This window comes from Taudactylus pleione, unplaced genomic scaffold (assembly GCF_031769625.1).
Source record: "Taudactylus pleione unplaced genomic scaffold, aTauple2 ptg000788l, whole genome shotgun sequence".
Lineage (NCBI taxonomy): Eukaryota > Metazoa > Chordata > Amphibia > Anura > Myobatrachidae > Taudactylus > Taudactylus pleione.
The window spans coordinates 6337501-6364908 of record NW_028285190.1 but is presented as its reverse complement, the minus strand read 5'-3'; the positions used below and the strand labels follow the sequence as shown (position 1 = coordinate 6364908).

At 42.5% G+C, this 27408-nt stretch overlaps 1 protein-coding gene across 3 annotated transcripts in view; it reads right to left on the bottom strand.

Annotated features, from left to right (window-relative positions):
* Nucleotides 1–27408, bottom strand: part of PALS2 (protein associated with LIN7 2, MAGUK p55 family member) — a 224062-nt gene that overhangs the window by 25448 nt on the left and 171206 nt on the right. For all 3 annotated transcript variants that reach the window (XM_088457818.1, XM_088457819.1, XM_088457817.1), the window contains exons 7-11: nucleotides 25086–25185; nucleotides 17773–17841; nucleotides 11849–12010; nucleotides 6433–6635; nucleotides 4029–4157 (exon numbers count right to left, since the gene is read on the bottom strand). In XM_088457818.1, coding sequence (XP_088313944.1) covers nucleotides 4029–4157; nucleotides 6433–6635; nucleotides 11849–12010; nucleotides 17773–17841; nucleotides 25086–25185 — 663 coding nt within the window. The remainder of the gene's footprint in view (nucleotides 1–4028; nucleotides 4158–6432; nucleotides 6636–11848; nucleotides 12011–17772; nucleotides 17842–25085; nucleotides 25186–27408) is intronic.

Genomic DNA, 27408 nt, shown 5'->3' with positions numbered 1-27408 from the left:
GGTGCTTAATACTTGGAATCAGCGGCATCTGGCCAGAATTGTCTGTGGCTCAAATCATATCCACATTCAATGCAGCAGGTACCAGAGGTACAGTATATCCATCAGGTCAGTACAGCATTCTTTAGCTTCCATGGGATATGTGAGCAGAAGACCCACCATAGTGCCCATTAAAATGAAAACAGCGCACACTGCGCCTCACCTGGGCTTGTGATTTCACTATTTGGACCCTGGAGGACTGGCAACATGTGGAGTGGTCCAAAGAGTCACGGTTCCAGTTGTTCCGGGATGATGTAAGGGCTTGGCGCAGACCTCATGAGGCCATGGACCCCAGTTGTCACCAAGGCACCATGCAGGTGGTGGTGGTTCCATAATGTTGTGGGGTGTGTTCACGTAGCATGGGACTGATGTGAATGGCCAAATATTCTCTCTGTAAAGTGCTGCGTAATATGTGTGCGCTATATAAATAACTAATAATAATAATAATAATAATAATGGGTTGGGTCCGTGTGAACAAGTCATTGGCCAGTAACTTATGTTGCTTTGCTTGCTAAGCATTTGCAACCCTCCATGGACTTTATGTACCCCCACAACGATGAATATTCCAGCAGGATAATGCACTGTGTCATTGGTCCCAAGTTGTCCAGAATTGTTTTGAGGAGCATTCCAGAGAGTTCTAACAAATGGTGGGGCCGCCACGTTCATCTGACATGAAACCAATCAAGCATTTATGGGACGTGGTGGAGAGGTCTATTTGCACCCAAGATCCGGAACCTACAAATATCAGGGAGCTGTGGAAGCTATCCAGGTGGCATGGGTCAACATCTTCTGTCCACTTGTGGAATGGACCAATACACAGTGTTCTAATGCTTTGTAGGTACCTAACTGTATACGAACATATAGACTAGTTCAAAGAAGCTATATGGCTGATGCGCTAATAGTCCTAGAGGTCACTCCTATACGCACATTAGTGGGACAGCACGCAGCTTGAAGTCAAAGTTTCAGAGACCTAACTCCTTTATCGTCTTGATAAAGATAACATATTTTCATTGAGGAAGGGCAACGGGACAACTAGCTGCAGGAGTGCCGGGCATTTTGGACTGTATATATATGGCACTCAGGGTCAGAAATCAGTCACATAAAATACTCCCAGACGGAGGAATAGATCAACGTTTTATCAAAAGGGTCTGCACCCTGAAATGTTGAAAATATATATATATATTCAAAAATCCACTGCACTCACCACTCCCAGATTTGGGGTGCAAAGAGGCCTGTGGCAACTTTGCTTAAGTAAATAAAAACAGAAAACTCAGCACTCACCATTTTTAAATAACTCAAAATAATACATAAATAATGGGGGTTTGGTTCATGGATTGATCAATGCATTTAAGCCTGCAGCTCACATCACGGGACCCCATTTCTCTGCAGGTCCAACACTATCCGTCATACTTATGGTAATCAAATCAACACTTTGCACCCCAGGCCTTCAAATGGCGAGTGCAGTTGATTTTTTACTTTGTTTATTTGGTAAATTTTTCATTAATCCTTTGTGATCATAGCTTTCTCATGCACCCCTGTGCAAGCTCATTTATATTAACCTGTGTCAGCTGACTTTTTGGTAGTATGATAGAAGCTGTTTGGTGACTGCCTTGAAAAGCCATAAGTTAGTTGGCAGGTGAGCTTTAAACCAGTTAACATGTTTTCAGTTTAAACTGTGATAGCAGCGATCAGGTTTCCATAAGTATGACAGATAGTGTAGGACCTGCAGAGAAATGGGGTCCTGTGATGAGGGCTGCAGGCTTAAATGCATTGATCAATCCATGAACCAAACCCCCATTATTTATGTATTATTGTGAGTGATTTAAAAATGGTGAGTCCTGAGTTTTCTGTTATTATATTTATATATATATTTATATATATATATATATATATATATATATATATATATTATCAAGACAACACTCAATCATGACAAGACAATCATGTTGTCTTGATAAAGGGGATGCGGTCCCCGAAACGTTGACCTGTTTGTCACATTAAAGACACCCTAGAGAGGGTCTTTTTTTCACTATATTCCTCAGTCTCTGAGTGCCGCCTCTTTCGACTGTATAGTATCTGTGGGGGCGCAATACCCCTTAGGGGGCACCAGATTGTAGATTAATATTGTATATTAAAAAACATGAGGGAAGGTGCACATTACTGGGCTTCAAAGAGGGTCAACAACACTTTGGGCTGGATTCAATTAGGATTGATACCTTGCCGCGGGAGGAAAAGGGTTGTAACTAGGGGTGAGCGGGTTCGGTTTTACTCGGATTTACTCGGATCTTTTCATTGGCTATCGCCTATCATGTGTTTTGGATAGCCAATATAATCAATCCGAATTTGCGGTAAAGTGGCGATAAGAACCGAGTAAAACCGAGCCTGCACATCCCTAACCTTTGACTTTTAAGCCAAAGCTATTCAATTAAATAGATTTGGTAGCTGCAATAAGGGCAAAAAGCCCTACTTAACGCAGATTTCTCTGCGAGCCTCAGAAGGACGTGAACAGAAATACGCGTTGAGTGCAGCATGTGGGCTTATCGCTGGCTACAATTGAATAGCCACGGGCACGGCTATGAGGCTAATTGAATCCGGCCCTTTGTCTAGATGAAGCCTCCAGGCCAGACACAGACCAAATAGGGTAATTCTCATATTTGCTAAATAATCCATGATGCAACTAAAGTTGCATACACACTAGACAATATATTGGAATTGGAAGGACATATCGTCCACATCGTCTAGTGCAGTGGTTCTCAAACTCGTTCCTCAGGACCCCACACAGGTCACGTTTTCCAGGTCACCCAGCAGGAGCACAGGTGTATTCATTACTCACTGACACATTTTAAAAGATCCACAGGTGAAGCGAATTATTTCACTTGTGATTGTGAGGAGACCTGGAAAACATGCACTGTGTGGGGTCCTGAGGACAGAGTTTGAGAACCTGTGGTCTAATGTGTACGCACATTAGCATGCTCTGGTGCGTCGTTCCTCGCATCTTCTCATCAGTTGTACTGCACAGGGTTTGGGTTAGGCACCCACGGGGGTAGGTTAGGGTTGGCACCCCTCCGTGGGACTTAGGTTTAGGCAGCGGGGAAGGGGGGGGGTTAGGTTTAGGTACTTAAGAGGGGGGATTAGGGTTAGGCACCCCTAAGGGAGGGTGAGGGTTAGGGGGGTAAGGTTAGGTTAGTTAATACTTACCTAGGGACGATCGGGATTTCCAGCGCTGTCGGGCTGCCGCTGCCGGGATCTGTTCCAGTGTCGAACCGCCGGCCATTAGTGTTTACCGGAGGAATGATTAATCGTATGCGATCCAACTATATGATAAATTGTGCCATCGTTTAGAGGATTGCATAGTGTGTACGCACTGTATTGTTTGTTCTGGGGATGAACGGAAATCGGAACAACCATCGTGTCGTTTGCACATCATCCAGCTTTAAGAAAAGAAATGCTGCAGAGTATCCATAGAATCAGTTTAGAATGTCTGAAAGATAACATTTCAGCAAGACCCGCTCTACAGGTACTGAGGTTGCATGAGGACACAATGATGGGTAGGACACAGAAATGGCTACAATGTCACATTGTCATACTAACTGTGTCAAGACTATAAATCAGAGTTTAATATAAGTAATTGTTCAGAACACTTTATCAGAGGACACAAAAGGAGAGGTTTATAGGAAGTGAGCCGCATATCATGTCAGTTTGATCACAGTTAAATACAGCTACTGAACTACAGAATAACCATCTGCAGATTAGCATTGCTCAAGCACCCTCTAATATAATACATGCATAAAAACAATATATATAGCCAACTTAATATAATGTGATGACCAATCTTCTAAAACATTTTGTTAAGTACAAAATAGTTGTATCTGGTGAACATATTAATTGAACTTTAGTTTGGTTTAGATATGTGGGCCTCTTCAGGGTGTTGCCTTGTACTAAAACAAAAGAGTGGTGATCATCTGCTAGGAGTGACCCAAAGAGTTACTTACAGTGAGCAGCTTTGTAGTGATTCCAGCATCCACGACTGCTTTGTGCATGGCACGCAGTGTCTCTAGCTCTGGAGCAGCAATGAATACTACATACGGCATAAATTCAGAAGTCCTTAGTACTTTTAATGCCTATAGAAAAGTAAAGTCAAGGTTTGTTTCAGCAGCACACAATGTATTGCAGTAATTAATAACTACAATGACACAGTAGCAGATTGCTGGCACCTAGAAAACATAAGCCATATGGTGTCTGTTCTAGTTACCAATATACAGAAGAACAGAATAGACTAGAGAAAATACTGTAAGAGGAAAAATATACACACACAATTATATATAGTGTCCCGAACAGTGTACGTCAAACAGCAATGGAGCAACAACATTAAGTTCTGCTTCAAATTGGGTAAATCGGCAAAGGAGATGCACAAAATGTTGGTGAAAGTGTATGGGCAGGGTGCTGCGTGTACGATTGGCACGATATCTTATACACAAACACATCCATAAACTACGTTTTTAATTAAAACTCAAACATTAGAATTAGACCTTTAGTGCTGTCTGATGGATTGATAGATGAATATCAGTTCACACTTGTATTCTTGTGAATCATTTGAATTGTGAGGGAAGGGTTATATAAGACCCTCTCTCCCTGATGTCACTGGGAAAACATTAATAGCACAGGGATTGCAGAATAATGGTACAGCTGTGACAGGTCCTATATGCCCTTACAATCCCAACAGTTCATATGGGAAACTTTACTTGCTATTGATTAATGTATTGGCTCCCACACTCAGGGTCTCATTCAGACCCGCTCACAAGCGGGTCGATGTTGGGCTCTGCGCACGCGTAGCGGCCGCACTGCGGTGCGCAAGCCGCAGAGCGAGAGAGACATTCTATCGCTCTGGGGCTCACTACAAAAGGGGCGGCTGTTGATGGTGATCGACAGCTCGCCCTGTTTTGTAGGCATGGCGGGGGGGGGGTGGCTTCACAAACGGAAGGCGTTCCCACACGAACGACTGCCGTTTGTGGGCGTCCCCACTGACATCACCAGTGATGTCAGTGGGAGAGCTTCCGGCTCTATTAGAGCCAGAAGCTCTCTGGTGCTTGCGGCAGACGAGACCCTACCACAAGGGTCTCGTCGCAAGCCCCGATGGTCGCGATGGTCTTTACTATTGCGACCATCAACCTGGCCGCTCGCTAAAGCTGTGGGTGATCACCCACAGCTTAGCGAGCGGCCAGGAGGCCGGCTCTTTTTTAGAGATGTGGCCGCCCTCATTCAGAGTGAGCGGCTCTGAATGAGGTCCTCAGTCCTCAAGGTTCCCCCACATTGAGGATTTAAGGATATTCATGCTTAAGCACAGGTCACTTAATTAGCACCTCGCCTTAATGGTTACATACACTGTCTACTACTACGGATTCTGAGCTTTGAATCAGATGACAAGAGTTTTAAAATAGCAGACATAGTATATGTGGTGCAACAAAAAAGGAAGAATGGGGGTGCACAAACATATACACGGAGGGTGGATTCCTGTAATCCTAACTATAAACTGCAAAAACATGAAGTCAAATTGTTGCATTACCATTATAATATTTGCTTAATTATCTATTATATAATATTCTAAATTGCCCGACTCTGAATTGCGTTTTAGGGAAGAAAATGTGCCCTTTGTGCGTTTCTCACTCAAAGCAGCCCCCTTTCACGGTCACCAATGACAGCTACTTCTCGTACAGCGCCCCGGACAGATGGGACGCGGCACCATTTCCCACATGTTCCTGGCTTCTGCTATTCTCCAGCTGAAGAGAAACTACAATTTCTACCATGAATTGCTAAATGTTTTATAAGTGACATGAACTTAAATACTCAATTATTGTACAAAACGTTTGGCTGTTTGACATATGTATTCTGTGGTCACTAAACTAGAATGCCTGGCAGGCAGCGCAGATGCCTGTAGAACCAAAAGTTGTCTGTCTCTTGGTGTAGACTGCCCAGACTTTGCATTATAATACATGTGTGTATGACAATTATTTCACTAATTATTTTAGTAGATTTAAATAATTACAAATTGCTGGGCTGTGTGTGTAGCAAAAGAAGGGTGGTGAATAGTAATAGCTAGGACCGCTCTTTAACAAACTGTGTGGAAGAAAGAGGAGGGGGGAGTGTACAGAGATATGCGGACCTGGGAGTGGGAGGAGAGAGACTGGATTAGTGAGAGAGGAAAAGAAGAAGATGGGATTCCGGGGAGGGGCACTGCTGGGTTAACAGCTAGCGACCCTGGCGGATGACTGGTACAAAAATAGTAGTTTAAGCTAATTCTATGAAATCGCTCTGAATTGCAGAGTAAAGAAAATAATAAAATATGCTAGAAAAAAAAAATAAAAATAATAAATTAAAAAAAAAAAAATCAATCATTACCTGGGGATTTACGTCTAATATACATGTCCGTCCAGCCATTACAACTTCATGAATGGAATCTATTTTTGTGCCATAGAGATTGCCTTCATACTCTCCATGTTCCAAATATCTGCCAGCTTTCACATCAGCTTCCATTTCCGATCTGGATACAAATCTGTATGCATGGCCATCTTTTTCATCTTCTCTTGGCTTGCGTGAAGTGACTGTAAAAGATTTAAACTGTTGATTTTGTTTGCTTGTCAGATTCTCCAAAAATCATAAGGCTGAAAAGATGTAGAGAATGCTAGAGTACACTAAAGTAGTATGACAGTGCTACAAGCTGGCACACGGTTACCAAGTTATAGGCATCAATAAACAGTGCTGCGGAAATCACTCATGTAACAATCTGGAAGACTGCATCATTCTTATCAAAAGTTTTCTTTTAAAATTTGAAGCACTAGGTATTCCTAGAGGTGATTCAATTAAACAGGATGGCAGCGATGTGCCATTCTAGATTGGCATGTCCTGGTCAACAACACTGCTAGTTTTTCCTCGCACCCACTGGAGATGCGCAGGAAATGTAATGATGTTGAAGCTACCACATATGGCGAATATGTGCGCAGCCACGGCACATTCCACCAAACTGAAATGCTTCCTCAAGGGCCCCATACACGGTGCGATGATAAGTTGGTAAGATGTGTAGTACGATTACCCTTGAAATTCTTCATACGATGTGGTCAAATGCTGTACGATTGATCGTTACGATCTTCCAATACGATGCATAGAAGTGTATTAAAATTGTGCTCCAGATCGTAGATCTTACTGTTTTGCACTAAGATCTACGATCCAACTAGACGAGTCCGGGGACGCGCATCGGCATCGTATTGGACACTGAAACAACACACGATGTGCACGATTGATCGAAATCGTGCACATCGTATAAAAAAAAAAAAATCGCACCGTGTATGGGCCGCATTAGTGTCTTTTAGCGAAAATATTTCAAGGCTTTTAGTATTTTAAGCCATTTTTGTTTACTTCATTGATAAAAACGGTACGATTCCCCAGGGTTGCATGAATCACTATTTAGCAAACTGTAGGAAACCTAAAATCATTTTATGACAATCCAATTGTGTAAAGTCTATCCTTCCATCTGTTCTACCAAATGCTTTTATTCGGGAACTTTAACACATTGAACACTATATGACACTGGGGTAACTTTATAACTTGTAAGAATGTTTATTTTCAGGAAACACAGAAGTATCATGTACAATATTTTTTGAATTTACTTGCAGTAAAAAATATGAAGTTGCAAAACAAATACTGTTGAGACATTAATACTTGTTAAAAAGTTAACTTAATGCATCAGTGTGTGTTTCAGGCCTCTATCACACCATCCATAGCCTTACTATATACCCCAGCCTTTGTTTTTCATTGTCAGAGACATAACTGGGCAAGAAATATAATCAACATAAACCATTTTTTGACACGCAGTTGAACACAGTTATCAGTAGACTTGTGCCCTTGGGGATTCACCTTATTTTATTACAATTTAAAAAAAACTAAATAAAATAATGAATTACACCTACATATGTACAGGAGATTAATATGTTCTTTAAATGATTTATCATTGATGAGTCCTTCGAATCTATTCTTTTTTCTGCGGTGGCATGGATAAGGCCCAAAGTTGGAAGCCTTTTTATTCTTTCACATGGGATAGTTTTGAATTTCCCTACTCTTTGTTTACTTGGAATAGCGGTTAAAAGGTTTTTGCCAAAAATATGTTCCACTTAAAACAACTAATGTGTATGGATGCTAGACTTCATATAGGTTTCAATTGGATATTCAACTAATGCTGGCAATTCAAGAGCCACTTGATTGACCAAACCAGATAACCACTAGGAAAACATGGCTCCATACTAGGGATGTGCAGGCTCGGATAGGTTCGAGTTTGCACGTGGAGTTCGGATTTTTCCCTCCAAAAAAACGGAACTCAGAAAGAGGCAAAACGTCATCTTGCATGGACGAACATCATCATTCCTGGACTTTTGATAACGTGCAAACTCGAACCTATCCGAGCCTGCACATCCCTACTCCATACACACTTCCAACAATGGTCATTTGCCAACCACATTTTCAAACAGGTTTTGACTTATTCTCTGCCTTGCGCTCATTTAATGACCACAAACAACGATAGAAGGGCAGCTATACTGTAACAGTTTAGGCAACATGGATTCTCAATTAGCCATTAAGACAAGTCTACTGGTCATGAGGTGCATGGAACTACACATTGTTTGCAGAGGTCTGACTTTTAGATTTATTAGTATTCCCTTTGTATTTACTTCATTTGCAGGCTTAGAATATACCCTTTATATGCGCATACATACAGGCAAATACACTTTACATCTCTTAAAGTAAATAATTGAATTTTAAATAGATCAAAAAAGGCAAATCACAGAATCTTAATGTATGATTGCTAAAGAAAGCATTAAGACTTTGTTGGTTACAAATGTGAAAAACAAAACAACCAGTAATAGAAAACGCTTATATCCAATAAGTAGTTTGATGAAACCATCTGATGTGAACTATGCCTGCTAATTATATGATCTCAGCCAATAACAATAACCCGTGTTGATGTCTACATGACACTTTCTGAATTACAAATGTGTCTCAGTCATAGGTTAGTTATTTATCTATAAGTTTTTGGCTTTGTTTTTTTTAAATCTTTTTAAATTGTGTTGTATGAAAACTAGAGATGTGCAGGCTCTAGATGACCCATTCCCCAAACTCTATGTTATGTGTATCCATACACACACCTGAACTAGCACCTGACTGCACTTGGTACCAGGCATAATCCAAAGTAAGTCCTATCTATATTTATATAGTGTCAGTTTATTTGGGGTGAGCGTTTGGGCGTGGGACCCCCTGAGCTGTTCTGGCTGGGCCTCTTCAGGGCATCACTACTTAATACACATAGTCACTTTTTATATCACTCTTTACGTTTGTTTATTATTCATGTATTTTTTCACACATTTTTTTTTACTTTTGAAACTATTTCAACACTCATTAGCTATCTTCACACACCTGATACTTTATAACACTTCACTGTCACCCCTTTTTTATGTGTGATGCCCTGGGGGTAGTCCCTGGCTGGGCTGTTTTTTTGGGTGCCCTGCGCCCCAGATGTGAACCCCAGAGTGTTAGGGACCTGCTCGACGAGGTGACCTTGACGTTGGTGGGCAGGCCAGTATCATTGGCCAATGATATGCTAACTACCTCTGATATGAATAAAGAGGTAATTCCCTGGAAACTGGAGTACCAAACCAGCAGACTAGGAACAGGGCAACTAGGGCATTATGACCCCTAGTAACATCAGATAAAGATCTACAATGTTTTAAGGGAAAGCGTCCCATGACTTGTTATACGAGGGGCAAGAATATAAAGGACTTTGTGGTCCATACGGACATCACTGGTTTCAATATTGACAAAAAAGAAAGCCAATTTTTCCGTACTCGGGCACCAGGTTGCTATAGATGTACTAAATGTACAACTTGCAAACATATGCTCACGGGCTCCACTTTCAAACATCCACACCGGGAGCAAACTTACCATATCAATCATGTGCTCACCTGCACTTCGACCTATGTTGTGTATTTAATCATATGCCCTTGTGGATATTATTACGTGGGCAAAACTATCAGGATGGTGAGGGAGCGGATGGCACTACACCGCTCCGCTATTAAAGCAGCATTGTCCAAACAAACAGCGGACCAACCAGTCGCAAGACACTTCTTACAAACCATGCACCCATTAACATCGTTCAAACATTTGATCATCGATCATGTCCCTGTCAATACGGGGGGCGGGAGAGAGATAGAGAGGGGCAATTGTTGAGACTTTAAGCGTCTTGGATCCATAGACTTGGTACCATTCATCCTACGAGATTGAATGAAAAATTACCTCTTCATGGCTTTATGTAAATTGAAGATCTATATAGAATGTGATATTATCTAATGATATTTTTGAACATTGATGCTTATTTATATCCAGTCTATTTTGTCTATATCCGTAATTTTCTTTCTGACTGTGGACCTTAATAATAGATTACATTGCACTGGATTACTTTGATTTAGTAAATCATATAGCTAACTTGGAGAGATAATACTGTGTCCACATTGTTTTGCTAACTTGTAACAGTAGTGCGATGAGCCAGGTGGTTAATATGTTTTTAATTTAGAATATGTATAATTTTGTACAGCTGACAGTGGGCCTGGAAGACAGCGAAGTCGATGTGTGAGTCGATATGACGTCATCAGAGGGGGTCAGCCTAGCCGTGTGCATGGCTGCCCCGCTCACTGCCTGCCCCGGCCTGCTGCAGCGCGTAAGGAGGATTTCAGATCTATAAAAGGTAAGCGTATATAGTAATCACTATTTTGTTATGTCTATGTAAACTTCTGCATTGCCTAGCCTTGAGAAAAGGGTCCTGCGCGGCCCTGAAATGTCGGCATCCTTGTGGCATGCAATACACTTCAGCTAATTAGATTTTCAAGTCCGGGAGTGCCGCTTGTTACAGTGTATGTATGTATGTATGTATATATATATATATATAATTACAATGTACATCTAAATTTGAACAGTAATGATCGCATAGCGCATCTGCAATTTCTTTTCCTTTTCCTGTGCATGGAATGGAACCCTGCACCCAGAATCTATGCAGCAGTGCCACCTGGAGCGTCCTTAGGACGCTTCAGACGGTCACACCGCTGCTCTTACATCTCCCCGGAGCATCCTCGGGATGCTCTGGACATTGCTGTAATCACCAGCGACTGTGGCCCCTCCACGTGATGTCACACAAAGTGGCCATGGCCTTGCACCGGGCCTGAGAATGATGTTATAAATATCCATATGGCTCTTGGCAGAAAAAAGTTCCCCACCCTGCTATTGTTGAATACATATTTTGTTATACGCCAATAAATATTGTATATGTTTTTTCTTAAGCTTCCACTAATGGTCTCTTGTGAATATATTCATTGTCCAACATTTATTTTGTATTGATCTTAAGGCTCGCTATACAAAGCAGTGTTTTTTTGTGTATTTCTATGTGCGAAAGGTGAAGCAATAATCCTCTCTTTTGGACTAGCAGCTTATAAGGAATCTTTTATATTATTGAGACCATATTGGTCGATATTGAACAATTATTTATTAGTGCCTGTCTCCTAAAAAATACTATATTGTGTTACATTGCTAAAAATACATTTGATTAAAAAAAGAAATTTATAAAACGGCCTTTAATGTGTGATATATGGTAATATCACGTAGTAAAAAGGAGCTTCAATTAAAAAAATTAAATTGACCTATAAGTTTCTAATGTGAAATATGATATGATCACCCCAATCCATCCATCTATCATGTTTAAGTATACTAAACATTTAGAACTTACAGGGAACAGTTGTTCCAAACTGGGTTGGATTGATGACAATAAGCCTGTTTTTTAAACTTCTACGTCCCACTCCTTGGGCTCCTATTAAAACAAGTGTCTTCCTTTGAAATGGAGGCATGCGAGCTACCTCTTCATATATCTGAATCTCATGGCGATCAAATTCTATGAGAAGACACAAAAGTGGTTATGATTAATCACAGGTAAGAAAACACCAAAACAGACCTCAAGTTTTTACATAATGTTAAACACATTTTGTATGCCACATGTGAATAAAAAAAAGCATAACAGGAATATAAATATATGGGGCTAATCGAGTCACAAATTAAATATACTGTATTATCAATGGTCTAAACTTTTGCAGACACAGTGAAGGGATGTTTATGAATACTGAACAGGTGACTGAAGACACTGTGCTGTAACTCATAGCAACAAATGAAAAATCAATATGCAATTGCTGAACATTTAAATATATGAAGATCTAGTGGTCACTATTCTATACAGCATTGGTCAAGGAAGGTTTAGGTGGATGAACCATTCATCTGTGACAAAAGGGAGTTGAGCAGTGACAATTTTACTGAAGCAAAGCACATAAAAAAAAATTATTACGGCCGCTGCATTGGTGAGGGTTGCGCCGATTGGCTCTCTCAGACAGTGAGCGCCAATCAGAGCTAGCAATGTGCCCTGTTGCTTAGCAGCAGCTTAGAGAGGGTAGAGAGTCAGGAACTGAACAGCATCACGTCCTTGGCAGTCAGAGTGAAAGACAGCCTCTATTGAACCCAGGAAGATGCCCTGATGCAGACACAGTATCCAGGAAGTAGCTAGAGGAGGCAGAGCTATCAGAAATTAAAAAAAATCTAAACCATCGGAACACCACCGTTTGCTTTCCATTCCTTCGGACTGCCACCATAAAATGGTAAAAACACTACCACCAGAACAAAAACATCGATAGTGAACCTGCAGGCAGACTCTGGGCCACCACTCCTCCACTGTGAAGTGCTCCCTCTACAGCATGATGTTCCTGCTCAGCCACACACCCTCAGTGAACAGAAAGCACCTCCTATGGAAGTCAGCGCTGTTCTCGGAGAGAGGCACCATGGCGGGGAAGCTCAAGAGGAAGACCATGAAATACAAGGGTACATTGAGTAAAGAGGACATTGCTCTCACCATGTTCAGCAGCCGAGGAGGGGTGCGCTTGGAAGCTACGGAAACATGCAGAGGTTACCCAGCCCTGGGTACATGCTGCTGATAACACTTATGGTAGTTGCAGTAAAAATCTTTCATCCATGATCCTTCCAAGCACATCCCAGTGGCCAGGCACCAGCCAGCTGCAGGGGGGGGTTGCGCTGACACTGGTGAGATGCAGAGGCCTGTGGTGAATTATAGGATGCTGTGGTGAAATGCATGGGGAGGAGTGAAAAGCAGGAGGCTGCGGTGAGATGGCGTAGGTTGTTATGAGATGCAGGGGGCTGTGGTGAGATGGCGTAGGTTATGAGATGCAGGGGGCTGTGGTGAGATGGCATAGGTTGTTATGAGATGCAGGGGGCTGTGGTGAGATGGCGTTGGTTGTTATGAGATGCAGGGGACTGTGGTGAGATGGCATAGGTTGTTATGAGATGCAGGGGGCTGTGGTGAGATGGCGTAGGTTGTTATGAGATGCAGGGGGCTGTGGTGAGATGGTATAGGTTGTTATGAGATGCAGGGGGCTGTGGTGAGATGGCGTAGGTTGTTATGAGATGCAGGGGACTGTGGTGAGATGGCATAGGTTGTTATGAGATGCAGGAGGCTGTGGTGAGATGGCATAGGTTGTTATGAGATGCAGGAGGCTGTGGTGAGATGGCATAGGTTGTTATGAGATGCAGGGGGCTGTGGTGAGATGGCGTAGGTTGTTATGAGATGCATGGGGCTGTGGTGAGATGCAGGAGGCTGTGGTGAGATGGCATAGGTTGTTATGAGATGCAGGGGGCTGTGGTGAGATGGCATAGGTTGTTATGAGATGCAGGGGGCTGTGGTGAGATGGCGTAGGTTGTTATGAGATGCAGGGGGCTGTGGTGAGATGCAGGAGGCTGTGGTGAGATGGCGTAGGTTGTTATGAGGTGCAGGGGGCTGTGGTGAGATCGCGTAGGTTATGAGATGCAGGGGGCTGTGGTGAGATGGCATAGGTTGTTATGAGATGCAGGGGGCTGTGGTGAGATGGCGTTGGTTGTTATGAGATGCAGGGGACTGTGGTGAGATGGCATAGGTTGTTATGAGATGCAGGGGGCTGTGGTGAGATGGCGTAGGTTGTTATGAGATGCAGGGGGCTGTGGTGAGATGGTATAGGTTGTTATGAGATGCAGGGGGCTGTGGTGAGATGGCGTAGGTTGTTATGAGATGCAGGGGACTGTGGTGAGATGGCATAGGTTGTTATGAGATGCAGGAGGCTGTGGTGAGATGGCATAGGTTGTTATGAGATGCAGGAGGCTGTGGTGAGATGGCATAGGTTGTTATGAGATGCAGGGGGCTGTGGTGAGATGGCGTAGGTTGTTATGAGATGCATGGGGCTGTGGTGAGATGCAGGAGGCTGTGGTGAGATGGCATAGGTTGTTATGAGATGCAGGGGGCTGTGGTGAGATGGCATAGGTTGTTATGAGATGCAGGGGGCTGTGGTGAGATGGCGTAGGTTGTTATGAGATGCAGGGGGCTGTGGTGAGATGCAGGAGGCTGTGGTGAGATGGCGTAGGTTGTTATGAGGTGCAGGGGGCTGTGGTGAGATCGCGTAGGTTGTTATGAGATGCAGGGGGCTGTGGTGAGATGCAGGAGGCTGTGGTGAGATGGCATAGGTTGTTATGAGATGCAGGGGGCTGTGGCGAGATGAAATTTCTCCCGTGCAAAGCCAGGGCGGGTCGCTAGTAATAAATATATGTTGACAGTACAGGTTTTATTATATGACAAATAATTGTAGGAAAATACTTGTAAACTTTAAACTGTATAGTGAACACTACAAAGAAATAGTTACATTCCTTTTACGTAAAAAAGTTTTGTCCTTGATGAATAGCACAGTACCATGTTTGACAGTAAATGTGCATTCGCTGGTTTTTCTTCCAGTAAAATTGTAAACAGTTCAATTTTATTTAGCAATTCTTAGGGATGGCAAAATAGTTTGCTCTTATACAGTATTTGAAAGCAATTTCAAAGGCCAGAATATTCAATTGTATATATAAAAATACCATTATAAAAGAGGTTTTTGCTTTTTTTATTTACACAGCATACTTGTATGCAGCTTGCAAAAAAACAAACATTTTGGACACTCTCTTAAGTAAAAAAGTTGGTGCCTTGGACAGAGCGGAAAGACCGACTTAAGGTCACAGAGAGAGATCGCTTACATATGGTCACATTGCCGACAGATGGAATGCTGGCGACGATATCCCGACAGTGAACAGGATACCGATGCCGGCATCTCGAAGCTTCACAATCCCGATCGTCCAGATGGGTAAGTAACGGCAATGTCCCCGGAGACGGTGGGGTTAGGTTTAGGCACCACTGGGGGGGTGGTGGTTAGGGTTAGGCACCCCCCAGGAGGGTTAGGCTAGGGGAAGGGGGGGGGGGGGTGTTAGGGTTAGGTGCCACTAGGCGGGAGGTTAGGGTTAGGCACCCCCCAGGAGGGTTAGGTTTAGGGTGCAGGGGTTAGGTATAGGCACCACTAGGTGAGAAGTTACGGTTAGGCACCCCCTGGGGAGGTTAGGGGAAGGCACCACCTAGGGATGGTTAGGGGTAGGTTAGCATACTTATCGCTGCCGGGATTCACAACCAGCCGGGTTTCCACTGGTGGGATTTCAGCCGCCGGCTTATCATACCGATTCCCACTGTGGGCCATATTCAATTTGAGGCGAAGTGTCCAGCAGGCTCCTTCGCCTGTTTTCCAGGCGGAAAAATATTGCGCGCGTACCCGCTATTCCCCATATTCACTTCCAAAGTAGTGAACATGCGAAACTTGGATCTGCGAAAAAATATGTGAATTTTCGGGAAATAGTTGTAGGACCCCTCTAAAGATGTCCAGACCTCGAGGATCACTATGGGTACCCCCGTTTTTGCCTGCAGAAGAAAGTCAGCTTTTTACATAGATGCGGCAGGTGGTTATTTTTCCTGACATTGAAGAAGTGATGCAGAAGAGCACTTAAGGTTTTTTTTTTTCGTTTTTAAAAGTGGTCCCATCAAATTTGGGGTACATGAAAATGGGGGTAAGCATATTTTTAAGTCCCTAAAGGTAATTTTAAAAATTCTTCAAAAATAGAGCTGTCGCTACTCAATACGCAATGAAGAAAACACACCTGCCACATACTTGGGGAAACCACCAGAATTAATTTGGTTAGTTTGGTATTTTGCTTCCACCCCAAAATTCTGAATTTTCTGAATAGGCGAAAATTCTTCCAAACGGAATATGGAGGAAACTCAAAATAGGCGAAAATTACGTCATCGGTGAAAAAGTATTGCGGAAACGGACTTTTCGCCTCAAATTGAATACGGCCCTGTATGTGTGTTTGCTTTACTTTAGTCCGCTAATAAACCCCCCCCCCCACTTCTATCACCCTCATTATTTCTATTTCCTCCTGTGTGTTGGACTGTAAATTTGTATGTGCACTACAGTTGCTCTTTGTCCTCCTATATATTTGTGTCCCCAGTCATTGTGGGTGCCCTTTATTTCTCCCCTGTACCCCACATTCTTCTACCATTTGTCCCACTACTCCCTTTTCCTGTTTTGCTTTCTCCACTTCTCTTTAATGCTTGAATAAACCATATTATGTAATATTTTGTAACTTTTGCAAAGTTTATCCATCTTTAAACTTTTGTCTTTTTCCCCACCTTAATGGAAACAAAAACCCATAGTTTCAATAAGTAAATGGATCTAAGCAAAGTTGTGTAATAGGCAGTACATATTACAGCATAAGAAATACCTAGTTATTCATCTGCACTCTGCCTCTGTGTTGTCTGTACACCGTCCTGATAATTTAATTTTCACCTGCATTAAGGGACCACTAAATCACAACATTAACATTTTCAGATGTGAACCAAGATGATGAAGTACTTTCTACAGTGTTAACCTGATATTTCCCTGCGGCTTGGATAGAAAGTAAAGTTGTTACCTCCCCCACTCCAGGCAGCTTCCCCTGCCACCTATTAATAACAGCATCTGATACAGATCTGTGTATTAACCAGCCAAAATTGTGCATATCAGCAATTTAAGTCTGCCTATCTGTCAAGTTACTGTATAGTTAATGAAGCACCTTACTCCTAAACATGTCATACTGCTGCAGAGGCGATACAGCACCATAATGTGCATATTTGGTTATATAAGCACACCAGTCAATGTATATCTCTCAGGTAAGTCAAACACAGTATTTGACAGAACTCGTGGCTTTACTTCACCTTTAAATCACAGATTTTAAGACTCTGAGCATTGCAGTGTATTCCCGAAGGACACTGCTGGCATCCCTGGACTCTGAATATGCTCTGGAGCCCAGTCACATGAAAAGCATGTTATAGTATCTGTGGAAGAAGCTCCACTCTCAACAGGTCACAAGAGTACTAACATATGATTTCTCTCTTCTGCTCCTCAAATTACTGTAACCGCGAGTACCTGTGCACATTCACCAATCACATGGGAATTGGAACTACCACATCCCAACAATTTTAAATGCAAAATCTGGACAAGTGAAAAATAAGCTCAGAGACTGCCCTATCCCAAATTAACCTAGAAACAAAGACTTTGGGACAAATGTCTATCCCTGTTGCAGTCCATGAATGGGCACGGAGGCCAAAATCATGAGAGCTCGGGAATATGCAACAGCAGAAAATCAGACATGGCGAGCGGTACACGTGAAAATTCTGTATTAAACTCAATCTCATGGTTACAATAAAATCTGCAAATACAATATTCAAAACAGTACCAGCGTTTTTTGTGGTGAGGTACATCATCCTTTTCTTCTTCTTGCTTGTAATTGTTCCACAGAACTGCCCTGAAAAGTAAAGGCATAATTAAGGACACATGTAAGCTGCACAGGTATCTGTTACTAATGCCAAACCACCACATCCTATTGTAGGACTTAGGCCTTTTTAGTTGAGATTTTTTTTTGCCGGTGGTGCACGCTGCCCATCCAACGACCGCCATTGCTAGAGATATTGGGGGAGAACCCTAGCCCAGAAAAGCAATCCGCAGTGGTGCAGGGAAAGGGGCACGTATGGTGTATGACAGGACATACCATACGTGGGAAGCAGGGGGCAGGATGAAGCTGGACAGAAGCAGTCAGACCTGGGGTGGAGACGGACAGATTCATTTTGAATGAGGTATCTCTGCATTGGGACTGCAATATATTTTACTCCAGATAAATTGCCCTACATGTTTTTTTCAATGTTAACTGTCCCTAATTTAATACTTTTTAATTACTGGGATGCAGACAAAAGCTGCCAGAAAAGTTGGAGGGAGCAGATAAAGTAATAGAAATAAGCATGTGACTTCAGCAAATGGCCATATACATAAACATTTTAAATAATAAAAATACAGGCCAACAGAACATATGTGCATACAGAGAAATCACAATCATCATCCACTCAAGAAAGTGCTAACCAGTCCACATGCATGCAGGCACACAATAACAATTCACAAGTCTCAGTATAAATTTTTTTTTTTTGTAGTTAAAAAAACAAACAAAATACCCCCAAAACACATCCAAACACCATCTAACATACTGTAACATTTGTAGGCAGATTGGCAAGAGGGTCAACCACCCCACAGCCCAGTCCCACAGTGTTAGTGAAAAAGGCACTGTGTACTCTAAAGCTGGCCACACACTAGACCAACTTACATCCAAGCAGCCAACTAGTTGGCTGGTTGGAATGAAAATCTGGTAACGTATGGGAGTAACTGATGATCAGCAATTTGCTCCTAAATGCCAGAAAACAGATGAAAATGGTAATTCAGACAAGTCTGTTAAATGTTTGATCTAAACTATTTGTTCAAACAACAGTTTTGGTCCATTTTCCAGTGTTTGGGAGCAAATTGCTGATTGTACACCTTACCAGATTTTCATTCCAACCAATCAACTAGTTGGCTGGTTGGACATATAATCTTTAGATGTGTGGCCAGCTTAAGGGCCATATTCAATTAGGGAGCGAAAAGTCTGTGCTGGACTTTTCGCTCCACATCGGCGGTTTACCGGTATAAAGTATCGGGCGTGTGCCCGCTTTATCCCCGCATTCAATTAGGAAGCAGCGAAAACGGGAGCCGGCGGAAAGGTATCGGAAAAAATTCGGGAACTTTCAGGAAATGTCCCTGGGTCCCCTCTAAAGATGTCCAGACATGGGGGTTCACTATGGGTACCCCATTTTAGCCTGCTGAAGGAAGTCGGGGATTGTAATAGCCGCAGCAGGTGCATAAATGCAGCTATTGAAGAAGTGGTGAAGAATAGCACTTAGGTATTTTTTTTTAAATAACTTGTTCCATCAAATTTGGGGTACATGAAAATGGCTGGCAAAAATTATCCCCGTTTTTTATACATTGCCTTTTCGCACCGGCGAAAAGTCAATGTTATTGAATACGGGGATAATTGACAGACGAAAATTATGTCTTCAGCGATAAATTATCGACGATTACGACTTTTCGCCTCAAATTGAATACCCCCCCCCCCCCAAGACTGTACTAGCACTCGTGCTAGCTCACCAGTCGTGGACAGCCGTGGTTAGAAGTAGCTGCAGTGCAAAGCAGGTGTTTTAGGAAAAACCGAAATAAGAGAATTGAGATAGGATGCGGTCTAACTTATTCCTTTACGCTAACATCCATTCATTATAGGCAGGCATCAATGCACACATTGTAGAAATACACCCAATAAGTCGTCTCTATTTTCTACACTACATTTTCCAGTCTGTAAGATTCACATCTTATCAAAGTGTTCCAAAGTAAATCTGCTATGAGTGGAAGGAGCAGGGCTAGCAACACATCCTGTCTCATGCATAGGACTCCTAGGAAGTATCAGAGAATGAGGCAAGAGCAAGCACAGACTAAAGTGAGTGTAGAACAGGGAAAAAAATAAAACCAAACACACACAATGAAGCAGACATGGGTCACTTTATACACAGTTAAGCATGGACAGACAACCGTAAGAGAGGCCGAGTATTCAGTACTCCATCTCCCTGTACCCAATATATGGAAGTGCAAACCGTGTCGGTCATTGTAGGGAGTGGAACACTGATGACATGGATATTGCTATGGAAAACCAGAAAGCAAGTGGGTTCTGCCCATGAGAGCTTACATACTAAAGGGAAGGAGGTGAACAGTTGGAGGGTGAATTGGGAAGGATACATGGTGGAGGGGAAGAGGAGAAGACCACTGACATGAGGAGTACTGTAGGCTTTAATAGATTACTTGTAAGGGTGCATTTAAAGCTGTGGAGACTGGCAGGGATTCGGACTAGGCAAGGGAGTGAGTTCCGGGAGGGGGAACCTCCAGCTAAATCTTGGGAGGTGATAAAAGAAGAAATGTCTGTGAGTATGATATGCGGCCTCTATGATTGTACTTATTAGGAATTAGCAAAGTTTGATCCTCTGCTCTTGGTGCAGATACTAAAAGGAACCCTGCGTGCTAACTGGAAGCTTCCCTTTTCCACCAAACTCCCAGGTCTGTCCCAGGAATATTTTACCTGGCATTTTGACGGGTCGTACTCGGCTTAGACCCCTTTTTCCCCTGTACCCTCATCCCGGATTTTTCCCGGGTCGCCTCAGTTTCCACTGAACCCAGGTAAGCCCAGCAAAACCTGTGGATGTAATTAAAAATGGCATTTATTCAGGCCATTTTTAATGACATCCACATTTAATGACATTTGTAATTATATACTTTATTATTATTTATTTAATGAGTATTTTATTAATTATTTAAAACAAAAATTTTAATGACATCCTTTATTCAGGCGTCTCCTCTGGGTGATTACATCAGCAGCCAGCACCCTGGAAGGACCAATCAGTGGCTTTTCAATTACCTAGGTCAAAAAACCCAGGTAAGAGCTGTTTCCACTGCAGTCTTACCGGGTTTTACCTGTTAAAAACCCTGCTCGATACCCATGAAGAAATCCTGGGTCGGTAGACCCAGGATTATTTCCTTGGAGCAGTTTCCACTGAGCAGAGTCTCGGGTAGACACTGCAATTACCCAGGTTTTTTAGGCAGTGGAAAATGTGTATAACCTGTTCTGCCATCAGCTATTCATGCCGTCTCACATTCAGGGAACTTTGACAGGAAATGGGATTTAAGCAATTACAAAGTACAAGTTAAATGTGACAACAAAGCTTCATAGAAGCCCCAATGCTGCACATTGCTCTACCAGCGGCAGCACAAGGAGTGCGTGAGCAATATACATAGTTATATGGCATCTGTACTGCATAGTATATGAGCTGTAAAGTAAATTGTTGACATGTGATGGAGATTTACTAGATACTGAGGCATGTGACTGAGCATAGAAGTTGCTCTGTATAGAATGTGCATGGAAGCTGAAGTGTATGATATCTGTGCTGTATACCAAACATATCTGGAGCCTGTATGTACACTGAGGGCATTGTAGTTCTCCTGTATATACCACATATTATAGAGGTTTGTGAAGAATTTATACTTCATAACTGGGGGCATAAAAGTCGTAATGTAAATGAAAGCATGGGAGGCAAAATGTATCCATAGAACCTTTACTGTATACTGAATCCATGGGAGCTACTAGAACAGAGTACTGAGGACATTGGAGCTACTGTTATAGCTTGGTCACAGTTACATTTTCACGCATTCTCATTGGAGCATGAAAAGATACATTCAGAGAGGTGCAATTTGCTCTGAGTTTTTCCGCTTTCTTTTTATGTTTTGATTTAAACACAAGCCTGATGACTGAATGGTAAAAAGATTAAAACAATTAAATACAAATAATATTTATGGTAAGGCTACACAATGTACGGTCACAGTGAAATCATGCTATAAAAAAATACAACCATTTACTGCATCTTTGTCCAGTTTTCATGTGTCTAATTGCCTAGCAACCAAATAAAAAGCGTAGGTATTTATTTCGATTTTTGAATGGGCCAAGGACAATTGGATACAGTACTTTGTTGTAGATCTTGAAAAATGTTACTAGCTCTCCCATTAACTGGGAATACATACGATTTACCGCCGGCCGCATGGCCAGCGGTTCAAATCCCGTCAGCGCCAGCCTGGCAGTGGTGAAAATCCCGATCGTCCAAGGTAAGTATTTGCTAACCTAATTTTACCCCCTAACCCTCCCTTAGGGGGTGCCTAACCCTAACCTCCCCCCCAAGTGCCTAACCCTACCCCTCCCTTCCCCTAGCCTAAACCTAACCTCCCGGGAGGGTGTCTATACCAAAGTACCCCTTGGGAACCCAAAACCTAATTCCCCTCCTCCTTCCCCTTTGATTGGTAAGCCGGGTGTCGGGCTCCCAGCATAGATCTAATGACCGGCGTCGGGATTAAACAGTCGGGATGCCGACGGTCGGCATTTAGACCATCGGCACCCCGACTGCATTCCATTAACTGTGAGGTATTTGTACACATGTACCAAATACAGAAGTAATGGGGTTTGGATTCACTAATGTAATGTAGGGTAGAAAAAAAAGCAGGGGGATGTTGGTGGAAGATATGTGTGTGATCTATCAATGGAGATAAAAATAAACAAACATATTGCCTCCAGCAGATTGAGTGACTGCAGTCTAAAGCTGGGTACACACTTATCCAATCTGTGGTCAATCCGACCCCTGACTGACCAGTTGTTCTGACATTGGAGAAGTGTGTACACTCAACCGACCGAACCTGTCACTCAATTCTTGTCGCCTGATCAGGTCCCCAGGTTATCAAACATGCTCAAAAACCAGGAGACCTGACCGGAGATCAGCTGACCAGTATACAGGTATGTAGGCTTCTGAGACTGGAGCTGGCGACCGATCTCCGGACCCGGCAGCTCAGCGCACCATCTGCAGCAGCTGTTAAGCTGGGCACATGCCAGCATCAGCGGCACTGGTATGGCTGGATCTGGAGGGATCTCAGCATCATCCATCCGCCTTTGCGGCGGGACATGGTGGAGGCTGTGGGCCTGGATCCTGGAGGATTCAGTCCCTGTCAACCATTACTGCAGTGCGGCAGCGGGCATAGGTTCAGCGGTGGTGGACAAGCATGTACGCATGGATAGTGTTTCCGCTAGCTTGTTTTAGCTGGGTGCCGCGCCCTGCCAGATTTTAAAAGGGCAAAATACAGCCTGCCCCTTTAGCAGCGCCCCGCTAAAAGAGCATACCCCGGAGCCTTCCCCTCCCCTTCCCCCATCTAGTCACCGTGAGCGGAGAGCTTAGGACATGCCCCTCATCTGCTGGTCACGCCCCCTTTTCGGGAGTGTACGCACAGACTCCCTGCCGGCACTCCCAGCGCCCTGCTCCCACTCTAGCGGGAACACTCAGTCAGATCAGGAGACTGATCACCTGAGGATTGGACAAGTGTGTACCTAGCTTAACAAAAATGCAAAAGTTCAGAAGTGTACATAGGTTAGAAGTGAAGCCAGGTCACAGATAAGTCATGGCTCACATCACAGTCACAAACAGTGTCAATTACAGATTGTTTTCCCCTAGAAAAGAGCTGGGCTCTATGGTACTTTTATTGGCACCAGACATGTGACATTTGTTGATCCTGGAGTATTGGCTTCTTTACATTAAATAAATTGTGCTTGGCCTCGGAAGGTGCAAATCATTTTTCAAATTTGTGTAAGTTTGGCCATCTATACTAGTAGCTACAGCTGAATACAGGCATAACAATTTTTCAATATACAGATTCTAAAACCAGGTACACACTAGACAATATGTCACCCAATCCGGCAGATCGGACGACATATTGGCCAGTGTGCACTGGCTGTGTCGCTGACGATGCGTGCTCCCGCATGCAGGTCCGAAGGATGCAGCAAGGCCCCCACTGTTGTGCCGTCGCTCCCAGCATCGGCAAGTGTGTACGCACTTGCCGATGCCAGGACCCCGCAAGGTCCTGTTGTTAACGTGGTCAGTACACACTAGACACCCCCCTTAAGTTGAATGGATTGAAATTTATTTCTTGTTTTTGCAACTAATTCTAAAATATTTAATTACTGTACTGATGACCACAGGAAAAGAGATTAGTTTCAAACAACATATACTGTTGAATCTTCAATACCAGTACTCAAGTATGCTTCTGAAGAAAGTAGTGATGGTACAGAAACGTGTTAAGCACTTGTTATTTCCGACCCTAACTGCAGACCAATCGGGCTTCCCTGCTTTATTCAAACAGTATTTCCACCTTACAGCCTGTATTGTTTTTACCTTCAGTCAGGACATCTATTTGGAGATAACAGCTTGTCACACAGGCTCCGCCACCAGCATCTTTACTCATCAGCTAGGCCAAGTTCCCACTCACCTACCCAGCCACAAAGAAGGTAGATCTCCCTGATCCGGAGACACAGATCTGCTATACCTGACATAGGGGAATGAGCTTCTCCTAGCAGGCACTCCTACCAACAGCCTCTATTCAATAGCTCGGCATTCCTTTAGGGAGATCGGCATTCCTTTAGAGAGAAAAGAACCCGATAATTTTCCAGCTCTTGCCGGGTCGACCCGGGTTTTTTGTCTGTCTGAAAGGGTCAACACTGGACCTAATTGCCGGTACTTCGACCCAGGTATTTACCTGGGTTTTTCCCGGGTCTTACACGGGTTGGCGGCTGTCTGAAAGGTGCCGACCCGGTTTTTTCTACTCCGGGCATAGTAAGCAGCTCTTATTGGCTGAGATGGCTGTGCACGGGCTGCACTTTTCATGACCTCGTCTGTGTGCCATAAAAGCAGTCCATTTATTATGACACACTGTATATTGCAGGATAATCTGTGTTCTGTGTGAAAGGGGTCGACCAAGGAATTTCCCGGGAATTATGTGCTGTGTGAAAGGGGGTTAGGAGCAAATTCCCGGGTTGAAAGATATGGGTAAAACCCAGGTTTTAGGGATTTTTCTGTCTGAAAGTGGTAGAAATCTATTTTGCTGGATCAGTAACTATCCCACCAGCTTCCACAGACAGAAATGCTTAAAACAAGACCTGTTGGGAAAACTTGAGTGTTGACATTAAGAACCACTGGTCTAAGGAGATTATAATATATATATATATATATATATTATATAGTATTATATACACACACATACATATATATACGCACACACAATTACCTGCTCCATCCCAGTCTCTCCTGACAAATGCTTTCCGCTTTTCCTCCAGAAACTGACTGGGAATAAGACCTGCACTTCCACCTTCTTTTACATGACTTGCCTGCAGAGAGTTAATCAAACATTTTAAACATCGAACATACAATACATTATTAATAGAAATCTGGCAAGCAATGTACCTTCCTTTATAAAGTGCCAATTTCATTCAGCTTTCCTCTGATGCCAGCTGGGAATTGCAGATGCTACCATCTTGCATAGCAGTTAAACATTTGACCAGCTAACAGAAGGAATTCTGAATGATGATTAGCATCTAAGGCAAAAACAATGGGAAAACAAGCTAATAGATGAATTGTTAATGAGTTGGACAAGTAAGCTGGAACAAACGTAAAGCTTTAAATTTAATTAAAAAAACTAATAATTAAAAAAAAAACCTACTATTATTGTAAATTCAACCTTACTTTCATCAACCTTAAGTTATTGGTCTTTCCGCCGTACAGTGATTTTTGTGGATATATGAGAGAAGCAAAGTCACAGTCTGTTAATTATATATATTTATATACACACACAGAACATGTACAGGGGTATTCAATATGGGTGCAATAACATCGTTTTTGCGTTAATATCGGAGGTATGACGTCATTATCGCAGGTTTTACTTTTACACCATATTCAATTTCAAAGACTTATCGCAGTTTTGAAAAGTCTGATAAAAAAACGAGGATAACTTTTCACCATTGAATAGGTGTCGAAAAAAAGTGCAGAATTGGGGTTTAGGGGTGCAGGCTTAAAAAAAATAGCCTGCACCCCTGTTAATGACATTTAAAAATGAACTGTGTCAAAAAAAGTTTTAAAAAAAAAATAGGGACACCCCAAAAAATTTTGTAAAAAATTGGGGTGAAAAGAAAAAAATAGGAAAAAATTGTTTAAACAATAGGGAAATAGGTTCAGGGCTATTCTGCAAGTATGCGGCAGATGTTTTCTAGAATAGAATTATAGCGGCAGGTGCACAAATGCAGAATTTAAAAAAAATTACTTTAGGGACTTAAAAATATGCTAGTACCCATTTTCATGTACCCCAAATTTGATGGGACCACTTAAAAAAATGAAAATATCACCTAAGAGCTCTTCTGCATCACTTCTTCAATGTCGGGAAAAAAACACCTGCTGCGGCTATTTAAATCCCCGACTTTCAATTAAAGGCTAAAACGGGGGTACCCATAGTGTTCCCCCATGTTTTTACAACTTTAGGGGGGGGTCTTACAATTATTTTAAGGAAAAATTCGTAACTTTACGCAAATCCAACTTCGGAGTTTCCCGTTTTCGTTAATTTTATATTGAATACGGGGATAAGCGGGAGCGCGCACCATACCTTAACGCAGAAAAAAACTCCAATATGAAACGTTAACTTTGACAGTGAAGTTAACGTTTCATATTGAATACCCCTCTAAATGTGGTATGTTGAACTTAAGTCTTCTCCACGTAGTCGCCCTGCAGAGCCACACATCATACATACATACATACATGCATTTATCACACACACACACACACACACATATATATATATAGATATACATTACATATATATATATATATATATATATATATATATACACACACACACACAGCCGTGGCCAAAAGTTTTGAGAATGACAAAAGTATTGGTTTTCACAAAGTTTGCTGCTTCAGTGTTTTTAGACCTTTTCGTCAGATGTTACTATGGTATACTGAAGTAAAATTACAAGCATTTCATTAGTGTCAAAGGCTTTGGTACCAAAACGTCCTGTAAGAGCAACTTCTCCCAACCATCCAAGAACATTTTGGTGATGAACAATGCCTTTTCCAGCATGATGGAGCACCTTGCCATAAGGTAAAAGTGATAACTAAGTGGCTCGGGGAACAAAACATCAACATTTTTGGTTCATGGCCAGGAAACTCCCAAGATCTTAATCCCATTGAGAACTTGTGGTCAGTCCTCAAGAGTTGCGTGGACAAACAAAAACCCACAAATTCTGACAAACTCCAAGCACTGATTAGGCAAGAATGGACGGCCAGCAGTCAGTATATGGCCCAGAAGTTGATTGACAGCATAACAGGGCGATTTGCAGAGGTCTTGAAAAAGAAGGGTCAACGCTGCAAATATTAACTCTCTGCATAAACTTATTGTCATTGTCAATAAAAGCCTTTGACACTTATGAAATGCTTGTAATTTTACTTCAGTATACCATAGTAACATCTGACAAAAAGAAACACTGTGAAGCAGCAAACTTTGTGAAAACCAATACTCGTCATTCTCAAAACTTTTGGTCATGGCTGTAATATATATATAT